The sequence below is a fragment of the Microtus pennsylvanicus genome, chromosome 11 (assembly GCF_037038515.1).
Source record: "Microtus pennsylvanicus isolate mMicPen1 chromosome 11, mMicPen1.hap1, whole genome shotgun sequence".
NCBI lineage: Eukaryota > Metazoa > Chordata > Mammalia > Rodentia > Cricetidae > Microtus > Microtus pennsylvanicus.
The window spans coordinates 70,573,717-70,598,033 of NC_134589.1; the positions used below are offsets into that span (position 1 = coordinate 70,573,717).

At 46.3% G+C, this 24,317-nt stretch overlaps 2 protein-coding genes across 2 annotated transcripts; one reads left to right on the top strand and one right to left on the bottom strand.

Moving 5' to 3' along the window:
• Positions 1-550: 550 nt before the first annotated feature.
• On the bottom strand, positions 551-1,498 carry LOC142859449 (olfactory receptor 1f45-like). Its single transcript, XM_075989621.1, has one exon. The coding sequence runs from the start codon at positions 1,496-1,498 to the stop codon at positions 551-553; it is 948 nt and encodes a 315-aa protein (XP_075845736.1).
• A 16,339-nt stretch (positions 1,499-17,837) lies between these two features.
• Positions 17,838-20,262, top strand: Prop1 (PROP paired-like homeobox 1). Its single transcript, XM_075989622.1, has 3 exons — positions 17,838-17,946; positions 18,915-19,138; positions 19,924-20,262. Exons 1-3 carry the CDS (start codon positions 17,838-17,840, stop codon positions 20,260-20,262), a joined length of 672 nt encoding a protein of 223 aa, XP_075845737.1.
• The last annotated feature ends 4,055 nt before the right edge of the window (positions 20,263-24,317 follow it).

Sequence of the window (24,317 nt, forward strand, 5' to 3'; positions counted from 1 at the left end):
TCTACGTACAGAGTTCCAGAGCAGCCAGGGTTACATAGTGAGACTCAGTCTTAAAACAAACAAATTTGATGCAGAGATAATCTGTAACATTCAATAAGTATTAGCATATGTTTCATTCAAAATCATGCTGCAAAAATCATTTGTAAAACTTCACTATTTCACATGACGATCAGAAGGCATATGAGTCCAAAGTCATACTAGCATCTCTTAATGGACTAGTAGCATTAAAATTTAAATAAAAATTACTAGCATTTAATACTAGTCCTACTAGCATTAAAAGATGTCTGCTAGCATCTTTTAATACTGCTAGACACAGCCATGGAAAGCACATTGAGGTGTCACGTGAGGTCAGCAAACAGACTCATCTAAACCCCTCTCTTGTGTTCTTCTCTAAAATAAGGGTCACAGGATTCATTCTAGATGTAGACAATAAATTCATAATTTTATGACTATTCATCAGCATTGTATTTACAGGCAGCAAGATGAACATATGAATATACTCATCACAGCCTCCATTGCTCCATTATTAGTCTTCTCTGTTCTAAAACTTCTAGCTGTAGAATTTCGAAGAACTGAGTCTCTTAAACATGAGTTTCCTTAGGGCTCCTTTGACATTGTGATTCCTCAGGCTGTAGATGAAGGGATTGACCATGGGTGTCACCACTGTGAAAAAGGCAGTGGCCACCATGTCTTGCACTGAATATGTAGATGAAGGGTGCATATAGACCCCCAGGATCGCCCCATAGAAAAGGCAGACCACGGTGAGGTGGGACCCACATGTGGACAGGGCTTTTCTTATCCCCTGAACAAATGGGAACTTCAGTACACGGGAGAGGATATAGGCATACGAGACAGTGATGCACGCGGATGGTGTGGCAGAGGTCAGCCCACCCACGGTGAAGGCTGTGACATCATTGATAAAGGTGTCAGAGCAAGAGAGCTTCAGAATAGGATACGGGTCACAGAAGAAGTGGTGTACTGCATTGTGGGAACAGAAGGTGAGTTGAACCATGAGGAGAGTGTGCAAGAGAGCATGCAGGTTTGTGATGACCCATGATAGGACCACCAGGAGGACACAGAGTCTGGGGCTCATCATGAGGGTGTAGTGGAGTGGGTGACAAATGGCCACATAGCGGTCATAGGCCATCACACTCAGGAGGAAGCTGTCCATGTTGATAAATGTGATAAAGAAATAGATCTGGGTCATGCACTCCATGTAAGAGAAGGACTTGCTTCCCACCATGTAATTCACCAATGCCTTGGGGATGGTGACTGAGGAAAAGCAGATGTCGACACTGGAGAGGTGGGCCAAGAAGAAGTACATGGGTGTGTGGAGATGAGGGTCACAGCTGACGGCCAGGATGATGAGAAGGTTCCCAGAGATGGTGACCAGGTACATCCCCAAGAACATTCCAAAGACAACGTCTTCTTGTTCTGACTCTTCAGAGAGTCCCAGGAAGAGGAATTCTGTGACTGTCGTCTGGTTCTTTCTGCCCATATCTGTGGGGTAGAAAGTTCCATCTCAAGGTAAGATTGGAGGTCAACTCTTAAGCAAAATCATCATAAATTTGGAAGAGCTTAATTTTTGGCTGAGAATTTACTAAAACTGAGTCGTCTGGCTGAGCAATTTTACAGAAGAGGGTAGTCAATTTTAATAGGATCTGATTACAATAGCCGTGCTCTTCTTCACTCCTGTTTGCATGTGTAGGGTCTTTTCCGTGCTAACCCTTCCTTAGCCTGATAACTGTGGCATCACACTGCACTTTATCAGTGAAAAAACTGAAGCTTGAGGCGAGAGGTGATTCATCCAAATTCAGAGAGCCAATGAAAGTGACTGCTTTAAATCAGTGCAAATATCATGTTGTCATCTTTTATGCTATGCTTTAAATAACTATCTATTATTAAAACTTTAACTCAGAGGTAAATCTATATCTGATGTCACAGTAGAATCCTGAAGATTTTGTCTGTGATTTTTCTAATTTTTTTTTCAGAAACTGGAATCTTTGTGGGGTTGAGAGGGCAGTTAACAGTTTTGTTCGGAGTCTTACCTGCCCTTACGTTGTCGTGTGTCTGCCGTTGGGATGCGCTGAGCTGTGTACAAGCCTTTTGTCCTTCTTCCTGCGGTCAGAAAAGGAAGGGCAGATGCCTCAAGCCACTGGATATTCAATTTGAAGAAAGAGATTGACAGACTGAGAAATAGCAAACTCACACGGAGCAGCTAAAAATAAACTTCAAGACTAAGAAACTGGTCCAGTTAAGGAGAGCTGCTGAAGACTGTGGCTGCTGCATCTCTGTGAAGATTCGGGATGCTTAGATGGGGAGGAAGGGGAATTGGTCTCCCTTGGAAAAGGAAGAGAGAGAGATGGCTCTGTGTGGTATGGTCTATCTGCTGGGACGGGGGTGCACTAGTGAACACTTTGAGAGGACCGACTAGTGTGCCTTCACTCGGGAAGCCATGAGTCAGCCACCGACGGGAGTCATGTCAGGGGAATTAAGCCAAAATGCTGAGATGTGAAGTCAGGTAGCCTGGATTCATACCCAGACCTGAGTTAAGATGGGGGGTACTAGAAAACACTGGAACATGGCTAACATGCTCCTTAGAAGGGGAGGGATGAAAGCCAGGGAGAAGACCCAATGGGTAAAGTGCCTGCCATCAGGCCTGGTGGCCTGAGTTCAAGCAGCAGGACCCATGTGATGGACGGAGAGAGCCAACATGTTATTCTCTGACCTCCACATGTGTACCATGGCCTGTGCATGCATGCTCTTACACACAAATCAACATAATAAGAATAGTTTTAAAAAACGTTGAGGGCTGAGGGAGTGACAGGTGACATCATACACAGACTAGAGTACCAGTTCGGGATTCATTAACTTCTGGTCTTCTGGCTAGATCCCACAACGCTATCAGACATAGAGAGGGGCAGTAGGATTTCAAGGGAGGATTCTCGTGTTTGAAAATCATGTGGGACTTCTACTAGCCTGGATGTTCTCGGCACAGAACCTCTGTTGATGTAAAGATTGGCCATAGGAGGCTGAGTTGGTAGACAATATATCATTTCATGGTTTAAACCTTGAACAAGTTAACCCTCCATAGGAAGTCACATACCACACCACACCATGTTCCCAATGCCTCTCAATGATTGCATGTTCTTTGGGCATACCCCGTAATAGAATTCTACACCACCACCTCCTCCGCAGCCTCCTCACTGGGAGACAGTGCTTTTGTGTGACTTCAATACGCTGTTTCTGTCCATTATCTCTTATAAGCTGAGTTAGTGTTTGTTTGTATGAGACAGCAGGCATATCTGCATCATTGTTGGTGATTCTGGACCATAAAATCAAGTCTGCTTAATCCCCAGGTTTAGGTCCAAGCCAAGACACCTCTGTGGGGCTCAGGAGGATGTCTAAGTGGCCTGACTCTGAGATACTGTGTTGTATAGCTGGCACTAAAGAGGAAAAAAGAGGTCAGACAATGGGTACAAACATGGAAATGAGAGAGGATGAATAAGGTTCCCTTGTGTGCCTGAGATATTCAAGGATATAGGGAAGCGAGGTTCTTGACTCTGAGCTTCCAGCCATGCTCAAGGGTAGCTGTGTGCTCTGTTTAGCAATCTATACTTTTCTGTTTCCACCCTGGGTGTGTTTTTGCTACGTTCTCAGCAGGGAGTGCGCCTTGGCAGGAAAATGCTGGCCTGTATGAGAAAGCACTGGCTCTTTTTCCTTTGAGCTTGGTGAGATGCAGAGGAACTGGATAGATCTGTCTTTGTTTTCCTCAATATCATTTCATGTGTTTGAATCTCTGTGAATCCATCTGCTGTTGGAGATGAAGGTGCCCTCCCTCACTGCTTCCATGGCCCCTCTCACCTGCCTTTCTCTGCTGCTGTCAGGGCCTCCACGGAGTCCCCATCTCTGCTGGTTCTGTGCTTGTCCCTGGAGGATGGAAAGTCAATAGTTGGCGTTGAAAACCGAGGGTCTTTTTCTCACTGAAGAAACATGTGACTCCCTCTGGTCAAGCTTGGGTGGTTGGAAACTAATAGGCAGATTCTCCATCCCTTGAGAGCCAGCGTAAAGATCGCTGCCAAGGTAGAGAGCCCCTTGGGCTGAGGCCTCAAAAGTCCTCATTAGGGCGTGCGCTAAGAAGTCACTGTTTATATCCTTCCCACACTCGGAAAATGGGCCTGCAGAGGCGCTTTCCCTTTTTCCCTTGAATGTTTTTAATTGTTTGCTTTATTAACTTATTAGTTTTAGTGAGATAATGGCTTTCATCCTGATACATATAATATCATATATGTATGATAGAATGTGTATCACTGTATTTCGCTCATGTCCACTTCCCTTATCATCCTCTATGTCCATGACTTACCATATCCTTGCCAATAACCCCTTCTTCAAGTAGTCTTTGTCTACTTTAAGGTCTTATATATGCTTATATGCACATATACAGGTCATATATACACATACATTTAAATCTGTATCCACGTCAAAGGAAACACGACATTCACTCTTCTTCCCCTGTTGGTCTCCCTTGTTCTCCCCCCTACACTGCCGTTAGACCCCTCCCTCCTCCCTCAGTCCTGCATTTTCTTAAATATTCAAAGAGGACACCTTTTGGATTATACTAAAGTGCAATTAGTAATTTAAAAAGTGTTTTTGAAACATACTTTTGATGATGTTGCTACAAAATCTTTGCCTTATTCAAGATCAAAAATATATTCTTATTTTTTTTCTCCTAGAAATGTATTATTTTGGGGCCAAGTGGTGGTGGCACACGCCTTTAGTCATGTCCCCAGCACTTGGGAGGCAGAGGTGGGAGGATCCCTGTGAGTCTGAGGTCAGTCTGGTCTACAGAGAAAGATCTAAGACAGGCTCCAAAGCTACACAGAGAAACCCTGTCTCAGAAAACCCTTTAGGAAAAAAGGAAGGAAAGAAGGAAGGAAGGAAGGAAGGAAGGAAGGAAGGAAGGAAGGAAGGAAAATGGAAGATGTTGGGAACTGTGGACCCCCAGACCCTGAATTTCCTGTAAAAAAAAAACTTGTTTTTCCTATGCTTACAGCTGCTCTGAGCGCATGACAGGGGAGTGGTTCCTGGTGGGCTTGCAGCTGAGAGTTGGGGCATGGTCATTAGTCAAGGAAACCCTATAGAAGCTCCCCTGGAACACAATAAAGTTGGCATTCTTGATTCAAGGGGGCATTCTTAGCATTCTTGTTTCAAGGATGACCCGTGTCTCTGTCTCTGTCTGTGTATGTGTGTGTGTGTTTCAATCTCCAGCTCCTTGCCCATAGCGCATAGCAGCGTGTATAGCTGGTGTTGCACTATAGAAGAAATGTATCATTTTAACTTTTCTTGTTACATCTGTTTCACTTTGAGTTAATTTTGTATATAATGTGAAGCTAAGATGTGTTGAGTAGTTTTGATATGGTCATTTAATTCTTATGACTATTTGTCTAGAAATTATATCCCTCCATTGAATTGCTTGGGTGACTTTGCGTCACGTGCATTGGTCATGTGTGAGTGGGCACACAGGTGAATTAAATGTGGTCCATTGCTCTGTGTGTCTATGCTTTTGTTAACCGTCTGTGACTTTTTAGTAAGTCATGAGATACAGTGATAGGAATCCCCAGTCATGTTCTTTTTCCAGTTGTGCAATTTTAGTTCATTTCCCATAGCAAAAGTAATAACAGTTTGTCTGTATCTTGAAAAACAAATTCTTCTGTGCTATGTGGTTTGGCTCATGGAACCCCTGTGTGCTGTCTTGAGAACAGATGATTTCCTGCAGATAAGGGGTTTTGAAGTCTTTCTCTTTTTCTCCACTTGTCAGGTTTCCTTTTGGTTTGTTTTCTGCATATAGACCTTGCATGCACTAGCTTAGATTTCATATTTTAAAAATAATTTTTATTTATTTTTTGAGACAGGGTGTCACTGTTTAGAATTGGCTGTCCTGCTTCTGCTTCCCAAGGACAGATTAAAGGCTTGCACCATGACACCAGCTCAAATGATTTGATACTATTGTAATGTATTACTTAAGAAACTATGGCGTTCCATCTGTTCAACACTCCTTGTGTATCAAGATGATGAGTTTTGACTTATGTCCTTCCACCATCTGTTAGCTAACCATGTAGTTAGCATCAGCTGTCATTTGACATAGCCCAGAGTCACCTGAGAAGGGGAAACCACAGCAGAAGAACTGCCCGGATCAGAATGAGCTGATGGTGTGCCTGTATGACATTTTCCTAATTGCTCACAGATTTCGGTACCATGGACAGTACCAGTCCAGGCAGGTGGGCCTGTGCTAGCTGAACAAGCCAGCAGGTGGCAGTCCTCTGTGGCTTCTGCTTCCTCTTTTGTTCCAGGTCCTGCCTTGGGTTCCTGCCTTAGCCTCCTCTAATAATGGATTCTAACCTGTGCGACAAACACACCCTTCAGCCCCAGACTGAAACTAAACCAGGATACCTGCCTAGCTACGGGGTTGGGCGTTTGGTAAACTTCATGTTTGTTTCGTTCTTTGCAGTAATAAAAACAATATTTTTAAAGATGTTAAAGGAAGTCACATTATCTACAGACAGGATGAGATTTTATTTTTTTTTCTTTTCAACTATGTATCTTTTCCTGTCTTGCTGCACTGGGTAGTATTTCTACTCCAGTGTTTTGTAGGAGAAGAGCTGTGGATGTTACTTTCCCTTGAGGCATATTCAGTATTTCATCTTAGATAAGTTTACATTGTACTTTGTTGCTGTTGTTTAAATGGTTTTGTTGTCTTTCCTTTTGCCCTGCAGAGAATTGGACCTTGGGTGTGCCAGGCAAGCACTGTACCCCCGAGCTGTATTCCTAGCTCTAGCTCTATGTGTTTAGTAAATGCTCTTTGTTAGGAGAGGGGTCCTTTGATTTGGAATATATTAGGTATTTCTATAATTATTAATTTTTCTCTTGTTACATTCTCTCCTGCATCAATCCCTATGATCACAATACCATCCATTACAATGGATATGTTTGATAAATGACTCCCTCCTTCTCCAGCAAAACCTCCCCGCCCTCCACCTAGCCTTATCTGGAGGGTGTCCTCGGGTCTGGGGGACTGACCTTATCTGAAGACTGTGTCTAAACCAGTTGCCTGACTCATCTGGAACCCTGCCACCACAGATCCCTGCTGGAAGGCTCCCTTGTTGCACACGCTAGAAGACTTACAATGGTAACACTGCATACCACGTATGTCCATCCACTCTTCCCAGCCCTCTGTTTGTACAATGGGAAGCTCTGCTTAGTGAGGAATGTCAAGTACAGACTAGAAAAAATGAATTCCATAATCAACAAATAAAACAACAAGGACAACCTCCACCCCCTGCCGGCTCAGTTAATAAACTGGAATTATGACCAATTGTTAGGCTGGGGTAACATTTCCACAGGAAAACAACAGGCCCCGCTCCACACTGGCTGCTTTGAACAGGACCACCTGTGTTTGCTCCAAGCCTGGGACTGTTTGAACTCCTCTATTCTTAGGACCTGGAGAGGCCTCTTCACCAACCTTTTTTAAAACAAAAACCAATCTAAACTCTCCCAGATTTCTTTTTATAAAAAATATTTTTATGGTTTAATTAACTTTGTTTTATGTGCATTGTTGTGAAGGTGTCAGATCCCCTGCAACTGGATCTTCAGACAGTTGTGAGCTGCCATGTGGGCTCTGGGAATTGAACCTGGGTCCTCTGGAAGAGCAGTCAGTGCTCTTAACCACTGAGCCATCTCTCCAGCCCTCTCCCAGATTTCATACTGAGAGTACAAGCCAGTCTAGACAGAAAAATAACAGAGCCCACAGCCAAAGCAATGCTCCTACATAATCTTGTCTGGAAAGGAACGACCCCGTAGCACAGACAGGCTTGTCACAGCCTGAGGTATGAACATTATCATAAATGGATCGTGGCTGCTCATGCATTGGGACAGCTTCACACCAGGCCTCCTCTCCTGCCCATGGCCTGATTCAAGATGTTTTAAATGTGGAAAGATAGGACATTGGGAAGAGGAGGTGCCCAAAGAATAATTCAACTGCCTCTGAACCCCCAAAAACATTTTCGTACCCTCTGTTGTAGAAAAGGATTTCACTGGAGTAAGGACCTCAAACCCCCTACCACCTTGAAACTCCACAGGAGGCAGGCCTCAGCCCCAAGGCCCAGGGGCTCAATGGGTCACTAACACACTTGAAAACCCTCACCCCAAATTTTCAATTAAAATTGACAACAAAAATTTCAAATATTTGATAGACCCAGGAACAGAAAAAAAAACTGTCCTAAGGCAAGCCAATGTTCCCAAAATTGGACCCTCCTACTGGAACCCCAGTTAGTGGGAGTTGGGGGTCTCTCCGGACCGTTTGTTACCCAAGACTTTTACAGAAGAGGTGAGCCGGGTAAAACACGTGGGACCATTAGACACCTCATGGCTCATGTGACCACTAATTTACTAGGAAGAGATGTCCTAGAAGACTTAAATGTGGTCCTCGCTGCTGGGAAAGAAGGAGAATGCCTCCAAATAAGAGATTACCAGAAATATCAGTATCAAAAGAAGCCCCAATCCTAAGGGCCACTGTTCATACTTCACTCCCTGCCAAGAGTGGATCACAGAAGATACATCTGGGTGGAACAAGGGCCTTTAAACAGGGAGAAATTAACTGTTTTACAGCAACTGGTTAAACACCAAATGGACTTGGGACACGCTGTCCCTTTAGAAGCCCCATACCAGCCTCAGGGAAATCGTAGAATGACTCCGTATACCAGTAGAGGGAGCTCTTTGACTATTACCTGTGATGGATGCTTTATCCAACGTGATTAAGAACAAGAAAGAAGTACACTCTACAAATCAAAGGAAAGAACCTGACATGATTATCCCACCCACCCACTCAGACAGCCAATGGCGCCTACGAAACTACACTTCTTTTGCTAACAGTCTTATCGGCTTTTCAGGACAAAGAGATAACCACCACCCAAAGGATAAATTTCTGGCAACCATACCACTCTTAAGGTGGCTCCCTCCCCGCTTATTCTCTCGGTCTCCTATCCTACATGCCCTTATGGCTTTCACAGATGGGAGAGTGTAAGTTCTACGGTGTGAATGCTATCAGAGAGCAGCTTGCTCTAACAGGCATACCTGGGAGGTAGTCATCATAGATATGCCAAAGGTAGACAAAGAAGAGTTATAAATGCACCAAAGAAGGGGAGGGGCAACACGCATCAGCCTAGAAAGAATGATATTAGTGAGACCTTGTCATGAGTAGGTTTGCACTGACTGGAAATACAAACTGGATAGTTGGACAGCCGGTCAAATAGGGGAATATCTGATGGGTGAGAACCAGTGAAATTTTGCGGTCCCAGGGTAAAGGAGAGCGGGATTGACCGGCACTGCTGTCGGCAGAAGTCTGTGGCTGGATGCACAGAAGAAGCAGTTAGAGACATTAGTGGGTAGTGGAAAGGAGAAAGCCCACAATATGTTAAATGTATTGGTTCCGTGTGACTGTGGCTTTGATCTGTTCTTGAACCTGTGAATAGTGTCATATTTAATTGAATGTTTGGTGGTAGGGAACTCTGATTGTCTGACTAATTGTTTTTTGAGTGTTTGGTGTGTTCCTTCAATGATGGCTTGGCCCTGAGGATTGTGGGGATGCCAGTGTGGTGAGCTATCTTCCAAGTCTCACAAAAAAAATTAAATTGGTGGCTTTTAAAGGCTGGCCCATTATCAGTTTTGATCTGGAGGGGGAGCGCCATGACAGTGAAAGCACCCTTCAGTCGCCCTTTCTCTGGGTACAGGAGGAGTGGCAACAGACTGATCATCTGGCAGGGGACTTTCAAGACAAACTTGATCAAGCCATGACCTCCACAGCTGAGAGTGTAGAGTCACTTCAAAGGCAGATGAACTCTCTTGTCAGAGCTGTGCTCCACAATAGAAGACCGATAGACCTTAAAAACTGATGAACTGAGGAAGATATGTGTGGTCTTGGGAGAAGAAGGATGTTTCTTTGTCAATGAGTCCAAACAAAATAAAGACCCTTAAAGCGCTACATAAAGATCTTCTGGCCCGGTATCAGTCCCAGGACTTTTTATCCTGGTTCCGTAACCCTTTATTCTCTTGGCTCCTCCCCTTTATTGGTCCTCTGATTGCGTTATGTTTTATTTTGATGCTTGCCCCCTGCCTTGTTCAGTTCTTCTGGCAACAGATCACCACCACCACTAAAATGACCATGAGAATAATCCTATGGAATTCATGTTGCTGAAATACATAGCTGTCAATCTCTATACTTAATTTTATGTGTTTTCATGGAGCTTAGTTCACAGATATCTAATGAACATCGAGTGTACACATTTCTCCCATGTACTCTTTATTAATCCTCTGATACATTACATTATTAGTAAGTAACAATTTCAAGAGGTGGCCCTAGAGGTGGAGAGAGAGGTTCAGTGGGGTTGGACGATGCTCCCCAATCATGAGCTTCATAATACTTAGCCTACTTAGAGCAGCTAAGGCCGCTTCTTAATTCTTCTGCGGTCTTTCCTCCAAATCTTCATTCTCTGTCTTTTACAGATGAGCTGAGCATCAGTTACTGCCCTGTTTGTATGCGTCGCCTTGGGTCATCTGTATCAAAGACGACAGGTTAGAAATAGCTTCATTTAACAGAAGGAAAAACACAAAACAAAAACACTCAGCCGTATTTCTCTCAGGATAGCCTCAGTTCTTTTACCTGAAGACAATGCTATTAATGCAACTCAGATTGGTCTAGGTCCCTCTTAACCCTTCCTGGCATTTGGCACTTTTAGGCACTGAAGGACCAGCCTGATGGTTTGCTGATTTCCAGCCTTGCAACACAGCATCTAAATGTCCTTGTGGGCTCCGGAGCCATTGCTGCTCCTGATGTCACTGTGTGCAGAATTCTGCTCAGAGGCCTCTCCTTTATGTTAAGCAAAGTGAGAAAATTGATCAAATGTTGTACTCAGTTCTACATTTGGAAGGAAGAGGGGAATCTGGTAGAAAGCAAGGTAAGGAGGTGTACTGGATAATTAAACCCTTTTAGGCAGAAAGAATCTAATAAAGGTCTGTAGCTGCGATTACTGGCTTAGCCTTAGCATTTGGATGGTAGCACAGGGGAGGGATGGGCTTGCTGATGGGAGCAAAAGGGCCAGGGAACAGGCAGGAAAGGTGTTTAAGGGGTGGTTGGCTGGGGCAGAGAACATTGTAAGCAATGCTTTCGGGAGATAGGTTATGAGATATACTAATATGGGTACAGGGCGGGAGGTGCCCTGGCATTTTGAGAGTTAAATTCAAAAGCCAGCGTGAAGTTGCTGTGCTCCTGGACAGTTCCTCCCCAACCTGTACCAAACCAAAGGGCATGGAGATTGCACAGCAGATAGACAAAGACACTCTCGGAAGATGACTGCCGGAAGCAGGAGTGGGGCAGGCGCCGCATCAAGAGATGCTCGTGCCAGCCTGTGCAGCCTTTGTCATTGTGACCTGTGTGCATAGTGTGTTCTTTATAACAGGCTGTCTCCTATGGTGGGTAAGGTCAAACACAGGAAAATCTGCTATAAATATCCCAGATGCTATGTTTAGAGAGGTGTGCTAAGATAAATATGTCTGCCCATCCTTCCTTCCTGCCTGCCTGCTTGCCTTTCTTCCTTCTTTATTTTTCTTTTTCCTTAGACAACATCTTGTTGTGTACCCTAAGCTGCTTCAATCTCCTGCCTCTGCCTCTGAAGCGCTAGGACTACAGAAATATACACATTTAACTGGACGCTCCCTTTAAGTGTTAGATGGATAATTTTATTGGAACCAAAATCAATACCACCCCCACACCATTCTCAGATCACGTGTTTGTAGGATGAGGAAACAAGCCAGCTGACTCTGAGGTTAGTCTAAGCCTGCACAGTACAGTCTCATGTCTCATGGAGTACAGAGGAATTCTTGGCCCCCAAATCTACACGAGAAATGCTCCCAGAACATCGGGGCAGGGGTGTCTATGTGGCGAGCAGGGCACCCCATGGTTTTCTGACTTGAAAGAAGTCTGCTGAGTTTAGGGATTTTATCAGCCAACCTGTGCTTTCACTGTGCAAGGAAGACCTCACAGTGGGAGTTGAATGCCAGAGAAGCCATTCAATGTTTTCTGTGAGCCATCGCAAAGGCTTGTGGGTTTCCCAAGTCCAGAGTGGGTCCTGGGGCTGACTTGAGGCATCTCCACAACACCCACAGCAGAAGCAATGTCTGTAAACAGAAAAGAGACTCCCCATAAGACATTGCTGCATGAGCTGGATTTTAGTGGTTCAGAGAGGTTAAAGGCCAAGGGAAAGGCTGGGGCTCCCTCCACTGAGATGCTCAGTGAAGTGGTCCCTTGAGAATCATCTGAGGAGAAACCCAAAAATAGGCATCCTGAAGGGGGTCACCCTTAGTATTGCAGACACAGTATGATCATGACACCCCATAATTCTGCAGGCAGACACAAAGGAGGGACAGTTTCCCCCAGCAGCCCAGGAGAAACAGCAGCTGACCGCCCTCTTTGCTTCACCTTCTCAGAAAGAGTAGTGAGACTCCTCCTCACCTCCCCCTCGCCTCCCACCCACGGCCCAGCACACCAAGCCAAGAGCAGGTGGGAATTTCAGGATCTTTGAGTTAACTGAATAAGAATGTTTTATGTAATATACTAGGACTGATAATGATGGGATCTGGCCAGCATGTTTTTTCTGAAATTGGTTGAGAGATTAGTTAGTCATTTCACGACTTCAACCCCAACTAATTGTGGTACCCTAGTTGGAAGGCACTGAGTTCCTCTTACTCTGAACATGCTTTGACGCTCTGTCCCCTTCGGCTTTCTTCTGGGGAGTGAGTGTTCCAACCAGCCCTGGGGCGGTAACATTTGGTTTACATGATTTGCACACATTGGCTGCTGCTTTGGTGCACCAGTCTCTCCTGGCTTCTAAACATGGAACTGTCTGGCATGCCTATATCAAGGAGCGTTTGCATCCTTTAACATTAAAACTAAACTTTTTAAAACTAAGGCTTTTTATCCCAGCTCAGCTGATGTCCATCTTTGGGGCTCAGCATGGATCTAAGTTATCTCACTTGATACAATGTTATACAGCCATAGAGCGCAGTGGGTAGACTGTGCAGCGTGGTAGAGGAAAGGGCTGTGTGGGGAGTCTAGACGTCTGGCAGAGTGTCTGTCTTTTGAGGTGGAAAAGCATTTTAGAATCCCATATCTGCCATCTAATCCTTTGCCAGTGCTTTATCAGTCCATCTCCAGTGAATGCAGTGAACTGTGTGCCCTGACGGGGTGGGGGGCGGGGAGGAGGATGCTGCTGCATATCATGCTAACAGACACCACCCCATACCCTCGCCGTGTATGCTTCCCCACGCCGCTGACCACACAGACACCACCCCACACCGTCGCTACCTCCCGCCCCCTCCCGCACCGCTGACTACACAGACACCACCCCACACCCTCGCCATGTATGCTTCCCCACGCCGCTGACCATACAGACACCACCCCACACCCTCGCCATGTATGCTTCCCCACGCCGCTGACCATACAGACACCACCCCACACCGTCGCTACCTCCCGCCCCCTCCCGCACCGCTGACTACACAGACACCACCCCACACCCTCGCTCCGTACCCTCCCCAACCCCGCGCCGCTGCCCACCGATTGAACTTGATTAGATGCAGAGGGATTGAGTGAGCTGTCCTCCTCACCATCACCCCATGTGCTTGTGCGAACCTGGGCGCTGTGGAGATGGTGGCGCCGTAACTTCCCCTCTAACTTCCCCTCTCACCTGATGCTGTCTGCTGCTGCCAGACGCCTTTATAGACTCCTCTGGGATCTATCGATTCCCTGCTTGAACCGAATGATGAGTCTGAGACTTATTCTCACAGGAGAACACTCTAGTAAGACACTGGGGCTTTCCCAGGTCAGAATTAGAAGAATTGGAGCCGATAAATAGACCGTCCCTCCCTGAGGACTGTGAGATCCTTGAGGATGGGGGTGGAGTGATTGCAGTTGCCAACCCTGAGGGCCCCCAAGGGCTGACTCCCCACAGCTCTTCATTAGAGCCACAAGCATGCTAACTAGTCTTTGTTCTTATGCACCATACCCTGGACTTGGAAATATCCCAGGATGAGAAGAGCACTTTAGTGTTCGAACTTGGACATTCAACCTTGTTTTTCTGAATTTGATTCTCCATCCGGGAAATATGAAGAAGCAGAAGGTGAACCAAGTTCAATTTCACGATATTAAAGCTTTTTTTTTTACCTTTTATCATTCTAGACAGGATTTCACATAATACAGCTGGTCTCAGCTCACTACATAGATAGCCAAGGAAGACCAAGAACAGCTGCTTCTCCTGCCTCCTCCTCTCCAGGGCTGGTATTACAGGCGTGAGCACCACACTTGGTTTTACCTGGTGCTGGGGTTGAAACCTCAGCCCTACCAACTGAGCCATGCTCTCAGCCCTGCGTGGCTTTATTATTTCATAAATCTAGGATTCCATAATGTGTTCCAGAATATATCCAGTGTCTGTTTATTTTTACCAACTACATATTTATAAAACCAATTCAATCTTACATGAATATCTGTCAGAATGTATTCTTGGATTGAGTTCTCTGAAGAGAACAATCACTTAGTCTCATGGTATTATGGGATGGCCATACTGAATTAAAGGAAAGGTTCCAAGATTTGGAGCCTGGTTAGTCCTGGTCCTCTCTGCGGGATTCAAAGAGGCTCCTGGCAATGGTGGGGTTCTTGTTGGCGAAGCTTTCTTCCCAGGGGGTGGAACCTTAGCTTTGTTGAAAGCCAGCTCCCCTCCAAGGTCCAGAAAGCCTGGGTCTTCTAAGCTGCCTGCATTTTAGCCCCCCCTGCCAGGCCCTGCTGCTCTCACAAAGGTCCTTCTGCTGGAAATCCAGCTGTTGAGCACTAAACCAGACTTCCCTGCCTTTGACATATGGCCGGCTCTGCTCATTCTCCCAGGGCAAAAAAAAAAAAAAAATCTGCCACAAGAGATTGTTCCCGCTTTGGGTCTTACTTACCCTCATCGTCCTCTCCAGTCCATATCACACCGCACTATACCCGCTCCCCTGCCCTGTGCCCCTTAGAAAGCTGATGAAATTGAATGTCACAGAACATCAGAGCAGCTTTGCTCTGTACACTCTGTTAATGGCTTTGACTTTCTTCTGAATAGCCCCTAAGCCTTCGGGATTAAGGTTCGATTTACTAATTTATACTAAGAAAGCAATGACTAAAAATAGGAAGCCATTCCTGTGTTTTAATTTCTGTAACAGTTCATCTATCCCTGACACAGAAAACCAGAAGCTTCTAGAGAGAAAGTGAGCAAGATTTTTGCATTTCACTGTGCATTTTCCATGGAAACACAAAAGGCGAAATCAGCAATTCCCTTGTAAACACTTTTAAATTATAAAACATGTTTCTAAGGTTTGTTTTATTTTTGATCTGTATGTGTGTGACTGTTTTGACTGCATGTATGTCTGTGCGCCATGTGTGTCTCTAGGACCCCTAGGGGCCAGAAGAAGGCATCAGATCCACTGGAACTGGAGTTACAGGTGATTGTGCTCTGCCATGTGGGTCCTGGGGATCAAACCTGGGTCCTCTGCAAGAGCAGCCAATGCTCTTGACTGCTGAGTCATGTCTCCAGCCCCTATAAAGCATATCTTTCACTTGGAGATGGCATTTATGATTTTTTTAAACTCTTCCTGATAGCCTTATATGTTTGATATCTTTCTAATTAGTCTTCATAAGGCCATATCATTTTTTAAAGTGATTAAAATTTTTAACGGCAATGAAAATTTAGCCCCCCTCTCTACAAAGTATTTGAGAGACAAGGAGAGTGGAGATTTGCATCTCAAACCAGTCATCACAAAACCCACAAAGCTGCCACTGACTGAGGTGGGTGGGGAAGCACCTGTAGAATTCAAACGGGGAATGGGGATCTGTGGGGACTGCGTGCTGTTCAGAGGAGCAAAGAGTCCACTCTGTTCTGCTGTGGGTCTTCTTAGGTCACAGGTTCTGATGCAATAGGGGGTGAAGCTCGAGATGTTGACCCTAACGAGCTCCTGCATGCTGCTGCTGCTGCCCTCTGGAGTGGGTTAGGGCGCTTGCTGCTGAGCCTGAAGGTCTGAATTTGATCCCTGAGACTTAGAAGAAGAGAACCCACTCCCCACAGATTGTCCCCTGACCTCCATGTATGTACCATGACATCGGCGCATGTGCACATGCACGTGCGCGCGTGCATACACACACATCATTAATAATACGTTAATTAATCTTTAAAAAGGACTGTGGTGATTATCCTGTTTTGAGTAGTCGTGATGGTTTTAAGGGGTGTGTTTGAGGAAGTCTGTCTGATCTTGGGAATCAGAGTGTCTTATAAAGACAGTGAGTTCTGAGGGGACTCGTGTGTCACCAGTTGGGTGCCCTGAGAAGCCAGGATGTTATGGAGAGGTGGGAATCATCTGGTATGGATGGAAAGTCCCCCAGTTTCAGTGTGTCCCGGAAGACCTTAACGTTTGTCCCTAAGATGTCAGCTTGCCCTTAAAAGATAAGTATATCTTAAGGGTACCAGGATGGACTTTCACAGTCAAAATCACCTCAAGAGACAGCACATGGGCCTTCAGAGAGTCTAAGCCAACCCTGGGGATTCAGTGAAGAATCATAATGGCAGTGTCTGGGAGCCTGAATTTATTTCAAGGTAAGACCTGAGGTCTGGGCTGGGCAGGACACACTTGAAACTGAGATGCCCTGGAGGATCACAGTCCCCTCAAGGTGTAGGTCACCTTGACAGGTCACAGTACCCCAGGGCTCTGAATGAGTGAGGAGGTGAAAGTTGGATGGGGAAATCAGAGAGTAATTGAGAACTCTGAGATGTGTGGAGATTTCGGGTGAGTGAAGCCACTCATTCACAGCTGAGCGAACCCAGGGTGAGCTGGGGTCAGGGCCAGCAGGTGTGGGAGCCAATGTTAGGACTTTATGGAGAGTGTGGACGGGAATCACTTGTCGTGTTTGAAGGTCCTCAGACTTCAGTGTGTCCTAGAGTGGCCTACTGTCCTAGGGTGTCAGGGAAACAGGAGGACGAGCGCACACCTGTGGTTTTTCATCCTCAGTTTCCTGGAAACACGTCTTTTGAGTATCGCTCCCAGGCTGAGATGCCAGGCCTTGTTCCTGGCCCTGCTGTCCTTCTCTCCAATTCCCCCTCTCTACAGGGGATTCTGAGCAGGGGTGTCTTCGTGGGAATGTCTTCTCCTGTGTCCCCTGCCTGCTCCCAGAAGGGGGATTTAACAGGACAAAAGAATCTGGTCCCCTGGGAATATGAGCTCTTGGCCTCAGCCCCTGGACCCTCTAACAGAGCACCTTCCCTCATCCGGCTTGTGATCCTCCCCCCAAGCCAGGGGCTCTGGTGACCAAGATATGATTGGACAGGCCCATGGGGCCAGGAGGAGGTTGCTTCTCCAAGACTAAGGGAGAAAGACAGGTAGCGTGAGAAAGCAGAGGGCTAAGAGAAAACAGAACAGGGTCAGGGAGAAGGAAGTAGAGGCAGGCAGAAAACTGGGCAAAGTCAAGAGAGGAGGAGGAGATGTCAATCCAGAGGAAGGGGCGGGGATTAGAAAATAGTGAGTGGACTGGTATCTAGCTACACACGCGCGCGCGCGCGCACACACACACACACACACACACACACAGCAAGAGAGGCTCAGAAAAAGCTAGACGGTATAAACGGGAACGAAAGGTCAGAAGACAAGACAGGATAGACAGACACAGAAAAAGACTACAGGGAGTCAGAGACTGGAGGACAACAGGCTAGCCCTAAGCTATGGAAGCTCCAAAAAGGAACCAGCAGGAAAAGCAAAGGAAGGGCCGTGCCTGTGGTCGACCCCTGCCTGAACCACATATGACCTCTGGGACCCTGATCTCCACAATAGGTGAGTGAATCCCCAGGGTTTGCTTGGGTCCCTTGGCGGAGCAGCAGATATGGATCCCAAAACCTCCTCGGCTTTGGAGCAATGGTTTGTCCCACGGACGGTTGAGAGATGGGAAGCAGAACTGGAGCTTGTCAAGGCTTTGGGGACCTCAGGAAACGAGACAGCGAAAGTCCTTTGCTTTGCAGGGTTGGAAGCAAGGCCTTATCTGAGGGAGCTATGGAATGGGCACTTAAGGCAAAGGCAAAGTCGGAGTCTTGTTCTTTGCGCAAGGAGAGAGCTGAAGGAATCTGGGTTTTCCTCCAGGGGGCGCGGTTCTAAGGACTCTGGATACAGAGTGGGAGCCACACCCTTGGTTTCCCCCTGGGATGGGTCTCTCTACTCTAGACCCCTCCTTCCCTCAGTGCCTATCTTCCCAGGTGTCTCTTCTTCCCTCCCTCTCTTCCCCTCCCGCCCCTGTGGCTCTTAGACTAATTAATATGAGAGCTTAGGGAACCTTTGGGGAGGAGAGGCAAGCCTTTCCCACGAGCTCAAGTTCCTGCAGGATGGTGGCAGGGCCAGGGCAGAGGCAAGAGACACGTCAAGAAGTACAACCCGGAAGGGAGAATGAGTTGTCTCTGTATAAGGGGCGGGGGAGGACCCTCCATCCTCCTGAGCAGGGGTGGGTGAGATGAAGGAGGTGCATGGGCAATGAAAACTGTGAGCGGCAAGCAAAGAAGTCCTTGGTAAGCAGCAAAGAGAATACCCTCGAGGTGTGCCCTGTGAGTCATATGTGGGCCCCGGAGGTGAAACACATACCGGAGGTGTGTAACCAAAGTAGTGGCAGACGCTGGAGGCAGAAACAGTGGTTTTGAAATCTTTTAAAGAGTTCTTGTGGAAACCCCACAGGAAGTAACATCTCAAGAACTAAGCAGAACGGCTGGGTGGTCCCATTAGTAAGTGGGTCTCTCTTCATTTCCCTCCCTCCACAGACACGGGCCCTGAGGCTTTTAGGAGACTCTCTGGTCCGGGGCTGGGGAGACCTAAACTTTGCCCACAGAGGAGCCGTCCCCACTCCCGGCGCCGCCATCGCACCACCTTCAACCCAGCACAGCTGGAACAGCTGGAGTCAGCCTTTGGGAGGAACCAGTACCCTGACATCTGGGCTCGAGAGGGGCTTGCCCAAGACACTGGCCTCAGTGAAGCCCGAATCCAGGTGATGATGCACTAACGTATTTGGGGGAGAACCAAACATTTTCTGGGTGCTTGGGGCTCTGTCTGGGCATAATCATGGGACTTTTGACCCTAACTTAAAATTTTAACAGAATATAGGCTTCATCTACCAGTTAACATGACCTTGGGTGCACCTGACCCCCGCTCTAAGCTCATTTAGGTGGATGTTGATGGGTGCTGGATGTGGGGCTGGAGATGGTAGCTCAGGAATTGAGCTCTTGTCCAGCATACACAAAGCCTGTGGTCTGATCCCCAACACCACACAAACAGAAAGAAAGTCAAGACTCACTCCCCAGCCTTTCGTATGGACACAAACTGCAACAAACAGGCAACCCAAACTCTTCACATGTTTGCAGTCTTACTTCTGAGCACAGTCTCATATTTCCCTGATGTCTCCAGCATAGGGTTGGATAGCCTGAACTACAAACCCTTTCTTAGCCCCAACCCTGCGTACAACATTAATAATTCCCCAGTTTTCATCCCTCAGCCTCACTCTAAGGACACTTTCCTACTCTCTGGGGAAGAAAACCGCCATGGTGTCAAATTTATCTTTCTTGTCGAAAGTTGCCGTTTTCTATTCAAAGTTGTCCCAGTTGGGAGATGCAGTTTGGGAGTCGGCGTGAGGATCCTGCCTCAGCTGCAGCCTCTGGGAGAACTGCCCTTTTCCTAGAGATGCAGCAGGTGCTGACTTCCTGTCCTCAGAGGCCTGTGATGGTACCACCCGTTCAGAACAGGAGCCCTCGGGTGACTTCTCTTCCCTCTCCGCAGGTCTGGTTCCAGAACCGCAGAGCTAAGCAACGGAAGCAAGAGCGGTCGCTGCTCCAGCCGCTAGCTCACCTACAGCCCGCCACCTTCTCTGGCTTCCTGCCAGAGTCCCCTGCTTATCCCTACTCCTATACAGCACCAGCTCCACCAGTACCCTGCTTCCCTCACCCCTACAATCACACTCTCCCCGCCCAACCCTCCACTGGTGCCTCATTGCCTCTCCCTCCCCAGCCTGAGGACTGGTACCCCACCTTGCACCCAACCCCTGCTGGCCATCTTCCCTGTCCTCCACCCCCACCCATGTTTCCCCTCAGCCTTGAGACACCAAAGTCCTGGAACTAAGTGGTGACAAGGTCACCCTCTATCTACAACCCTTGTGAAACACAAGAAAATGGGGGGCTCCCTTTTCATCCTAAAGGGGACGTTAGAAACATGGTGAGGGGCAGTTCGGGATTGGACAAGGGAACGGGTGGGGGATCTTGATGAACTGTCAAAAGGGTAAGGAGCTGAGAGACTGGGGAGTTAACTGGTAGGAGATGTGCGCTCAAAAGCTCCAGGAGAGGCGTTAGGAGGGCAGCAGTGTGGATGGGACCAGACGATGCTGCTGGCCAGTGATGACCAAAGAGAACTTGAAGCTTCGCTCCTTGAGATCCTGGTGGGAGAACCTGAACTAAAGAGGGAGCTCCACAGTCACTCTGGAGTCCTCTCCTGATGTCTTCTCCATTTCAGCCGACACGCGGCCTGGGGTCCTATTTGTGTGCGTGTGACTTACCATCCTCCCTTCAGTCCTTCCTCTCTTCAAAGCAACTTTGCTAATCTGCAAACCAAGGAAGGCCTGACGTGACGCAGAGCACATGCGACGTGACACGCTCGGTCTGCAGGAGTTCGCAGCAGCTGCCTTAGCTTAACTTTGAAGTCAGCCGTGGGTTGAGACAAACTTTGCTTGTGACAAAGGAACCTCGTGACCTGAGGCCAGCTGGCCCACAGACAGATCTGAGGCTCATAAAAAAGGTCATTCCCAGGAAAGTATTTTTCTGAAGTGCCTTGGTCTCGGCCCCTTCCCCCAAAGAAACACAGCAGAGCCTGATTGGTGTTACCATTTCTGTTTTGTGTGACTTAGATTCATTTTGTGTGCAACTCAGTTATTGGTGGGATCATGGAAGGGCCTTTAGAAAACAGGCCTCCACAGAAGGATAACCATGGTGCTTTGTATATTTCCTTATCTATCAGAAACGCCTGCAGTCAAAATTCCTGTGGGATGCATCGAGATAATCATCTCATTGTGGCAGGCAAACTGTAGGAAAGATTCTGAAGCTATTCTCTAGATGCTCGAGTTCTGTGACTGGCGCTTCCACCAGTTACAAATCAAAAGTACTCTCTGTCAGACATTGGCGGGTCATGATTATAATTTGAGTATTTGGGAGGGTCTCCAGTTGAAGGCCAGGCTGAACTGCACAGTGAGTCCCATGCCAGGCTGGGAGACCTTGTCTAAAAACAACAAATCCAAAAACAGTCTCAAGTAGTTACCTGTATTCTGAATATGTACAGATTTTTATTGTCATTACTAGCAATTCAGTCTAGCAACAATTTACATAGTACTCCACGGTATTAGGTCTTAGAAAGAATACAAAGGCATACGGGGTATTGGTGAGAAGATGTTCCCACAAATGTGCTGGGAGGCATCCATAGTTGTCCGGGGACTCTTGCGGTCCTTGGCCTGCAGGTCAGATGTGACACAAATGCGCATGAGGGGATGTGTATAGATTATGCAAATATCACGCAAATACTTGAGCATTCTCGTAGTTGGGTCTCTGGAGAAGGGCCTAGAACCAATCCCACACAGATGCTGAGGGATGACCCCACTAGTTCTCAGTCCATCCGAAGTATTAGTTTCAGCACATCCTTGGTGGGCTTTTGTTTTTGTGTATACCATTTTTTGACAATTGAGAGTGATGTCGCTACTACTCACCTTTAAATTCTCCTTTATTTCTAGAGAGAGATGAAAGTTTTGAGCTTAGTGAAAGCTTCCATTTTCTTCCTTTCTCTGTAGCCTGAGTTATCTGTGGGTTGGTGTAACCATCTTTCCACTGGTTCTTGAGAATGTTGGGGATGCTACTTGTACATATGGAAACTGCTTTTGATGTTTGTTACTTGCTTTCTGAGGGTTTCCTGAGAAAGTTAAACCCCGATTCCCTAGACACCTATTGTGTGCAATGACTTAACTTTTGTTTTAAAATGTCTAGAATTGTTTCCATTTTGTAGAACTGGTAGAAGTTAGAAAACAGTCCTCTGGTTCATTTTTTGTGTTTCAGGTTATACAAAGAACCCAGCTGATGGGCCCGTTGCTTTCACTGGCTTCTCCAGTGCTTTCTTCATCAACTGGGCAAAAGCAAAGTGCTTTGAATCCCCTGGAATTCAATTTACTATGCACAGTAAAATAGTCGGTTATGTTTCCCCCTCAGTCAGCGAGCGGGTTATTCCTGTATCATTTCTTTGATGGTGTAGTTTTGCTCTATGACTTTGTAAGGGCATATGTTTTCATGCACGAGGTTCTTGTGTGTACTGGGGCAGCTGTAGCCACCACATCCTTTCTCTCTCTGTTCCAGTACCAGAACCAGAGTGTCCCAACAACTGAACTGTGAGAATCCTGGGTAACTTTTAAAGGTCTCTTAACCAAATACAAAGTGTGCTGTGTCATTTCTTTCAGACTTCTGTGTCTCTCAGCAAAGTTGTTTGGTTTAGACTTACTTCACGGAGGCACGGGCTCATCCTGTGTTACAGACTGGCCTTGAACTCGCTGTGCAGCCCAGACAGGCCTGACACTCTCGGTCTCCTGCCTCAGCCTCCCAAGTGCTGGAGTTATAAGAGTGCACCACATCCAGTCAGAAAAGTTCTTTTGCTTTTTAAGACACAGCTTAAAGACTGTGTGTGTGTGTGTGTGTGTGTGTGTGTGTGTGTGTGTGTGTGTGCTTTTGTATCTGCTCTTTGTAACACACACACATATATACATATATAAGTACATATAGGGATTTTATATATTTTATATGTGGGTGTATATCTAAATTATAAAAGTCTCCTAGGGAGAAGTTTCTTTTTCAAAAAAAATCTTCAATCTGTCATATGATTTTACAGCTTTAAAATAAGCAGCTTTCATTTTAAAGTTAAAAATGATCATGGCAGGCTGGAGAGATGGCTCAGCGGTTAAGAGCACTGCCTGCTCTTCCAAAGGTCCTGAGTTCAATTCCCAGCAACCACATGGTGGCTCACAACCATCTGTAATGAGGTCTGCTGCCCTCTTCTGGCCTGCAGGCATACATGCCAGATAGAATATTTATTGTATACATAATAAATAAATATTAAAAAAATGATCATGGCATTATATGTTATAGTACATATACATAAAGGGAAATATTAAGACCACACAGGAATAGCAAGCTCCAGTGCCAGGAAGGAGATGTAGGGTGTGCACACAGAGCCGCTCCGTTCTGTGTGGGGTATCTGTCTGTGCATTTGTCCTTAGAAGTTCTGAATACGGAAATAGCTTGTAATGGTTGCCTGACTTAATGATCTTGCCTGTCAACAATGCCAGTCATCATAAGTAACTGTGTCCTCAGTCTATTTGTGATCACCAAAACCATGAACATGCACACAGCAGTCTTTTCCTTTCTGTAAATAGGATGCTACCATAGATGCTGATTCCTTACCACCTTCTCAAGATTAAGTCACAGATAACTTTCAAGAGGATTGTGTTCACCCTGCCTTTTATTGCTAGCACGTGACCCCTCAGGCACCCTTGAAACACACAAGAAGTGGAATTGGTTAGGTGTTTTGCTTTATTATGTGACCAGCACAAATGCCATTGTGGTTTATTGCCAAAAACAAAAAACAAAAAAAAACTTTTGATGATGACTCTCAGATAGAAAATAAATAGATTTTCTTGAACTCAGGATTAAGGTAGCCATGATTAAGATGCTGAGATAAATCCTAAGCCAATCAAAGGAAGGACACATTTATGGATTGGGGGAGTGACACAATTATGTAACCTGAAGCAGCAATGGCCTTTGTAAGTTGGGAAGAGAAGTCCATTGAAGTTCCTGGGATGCTATTTCATGTCAATATGAGCTATTTTTGCATCACTACACTCATGAGTCATAAAGTGGCCCAAGAGCTAGCAGCTTCAGAGACTCCATGGAATCAAAATCAAATCACCCAGAAAAATGTTGAGGCATGGTTTTGCATCAAAGCATTTCCCCCTGCATTTCCTCCTGTGCAGGGACTCTTATGTCCATGCGATGGCTGTTTCATGGGACCATCACTGTACATAAGGCTATGTACAACTAAAATCGTAAGGCAGGAGAGGAAGAAAGATGACGTAAGACAAAACTGTAATGATTACT

Coding starts and splice junctions, on each gene's coding strand:
- LOC142859449 (XM_075989621.1), bottom strand. CDS start 1,498: ATGGGCAGAAAGAACCAGACGACAGTCACAGAATTCCTCTTCCTGGGA.
- Prop1 (XM_075989622.1), top strand. CDS start 17,838: ATGGAAGCTCCAAAAAGGAACCAGCAGGAAAAGCAAAGGAAGGGCCGT. Junction 17,947..18,914: donor GACCCTGATCTCCACAATAG/GTGAGTGAATCC, acceptor CTCCCTCCACAG/ACACGGGCCCTGAGGCTTTT. Junction 19,139..19,923: donor TCAGTGAAGCCCGAATCCAG/GTGATGATGCAC, acceptor CCCTCTCCGCAG/GTCTGGTTCCAGAACCGCAG.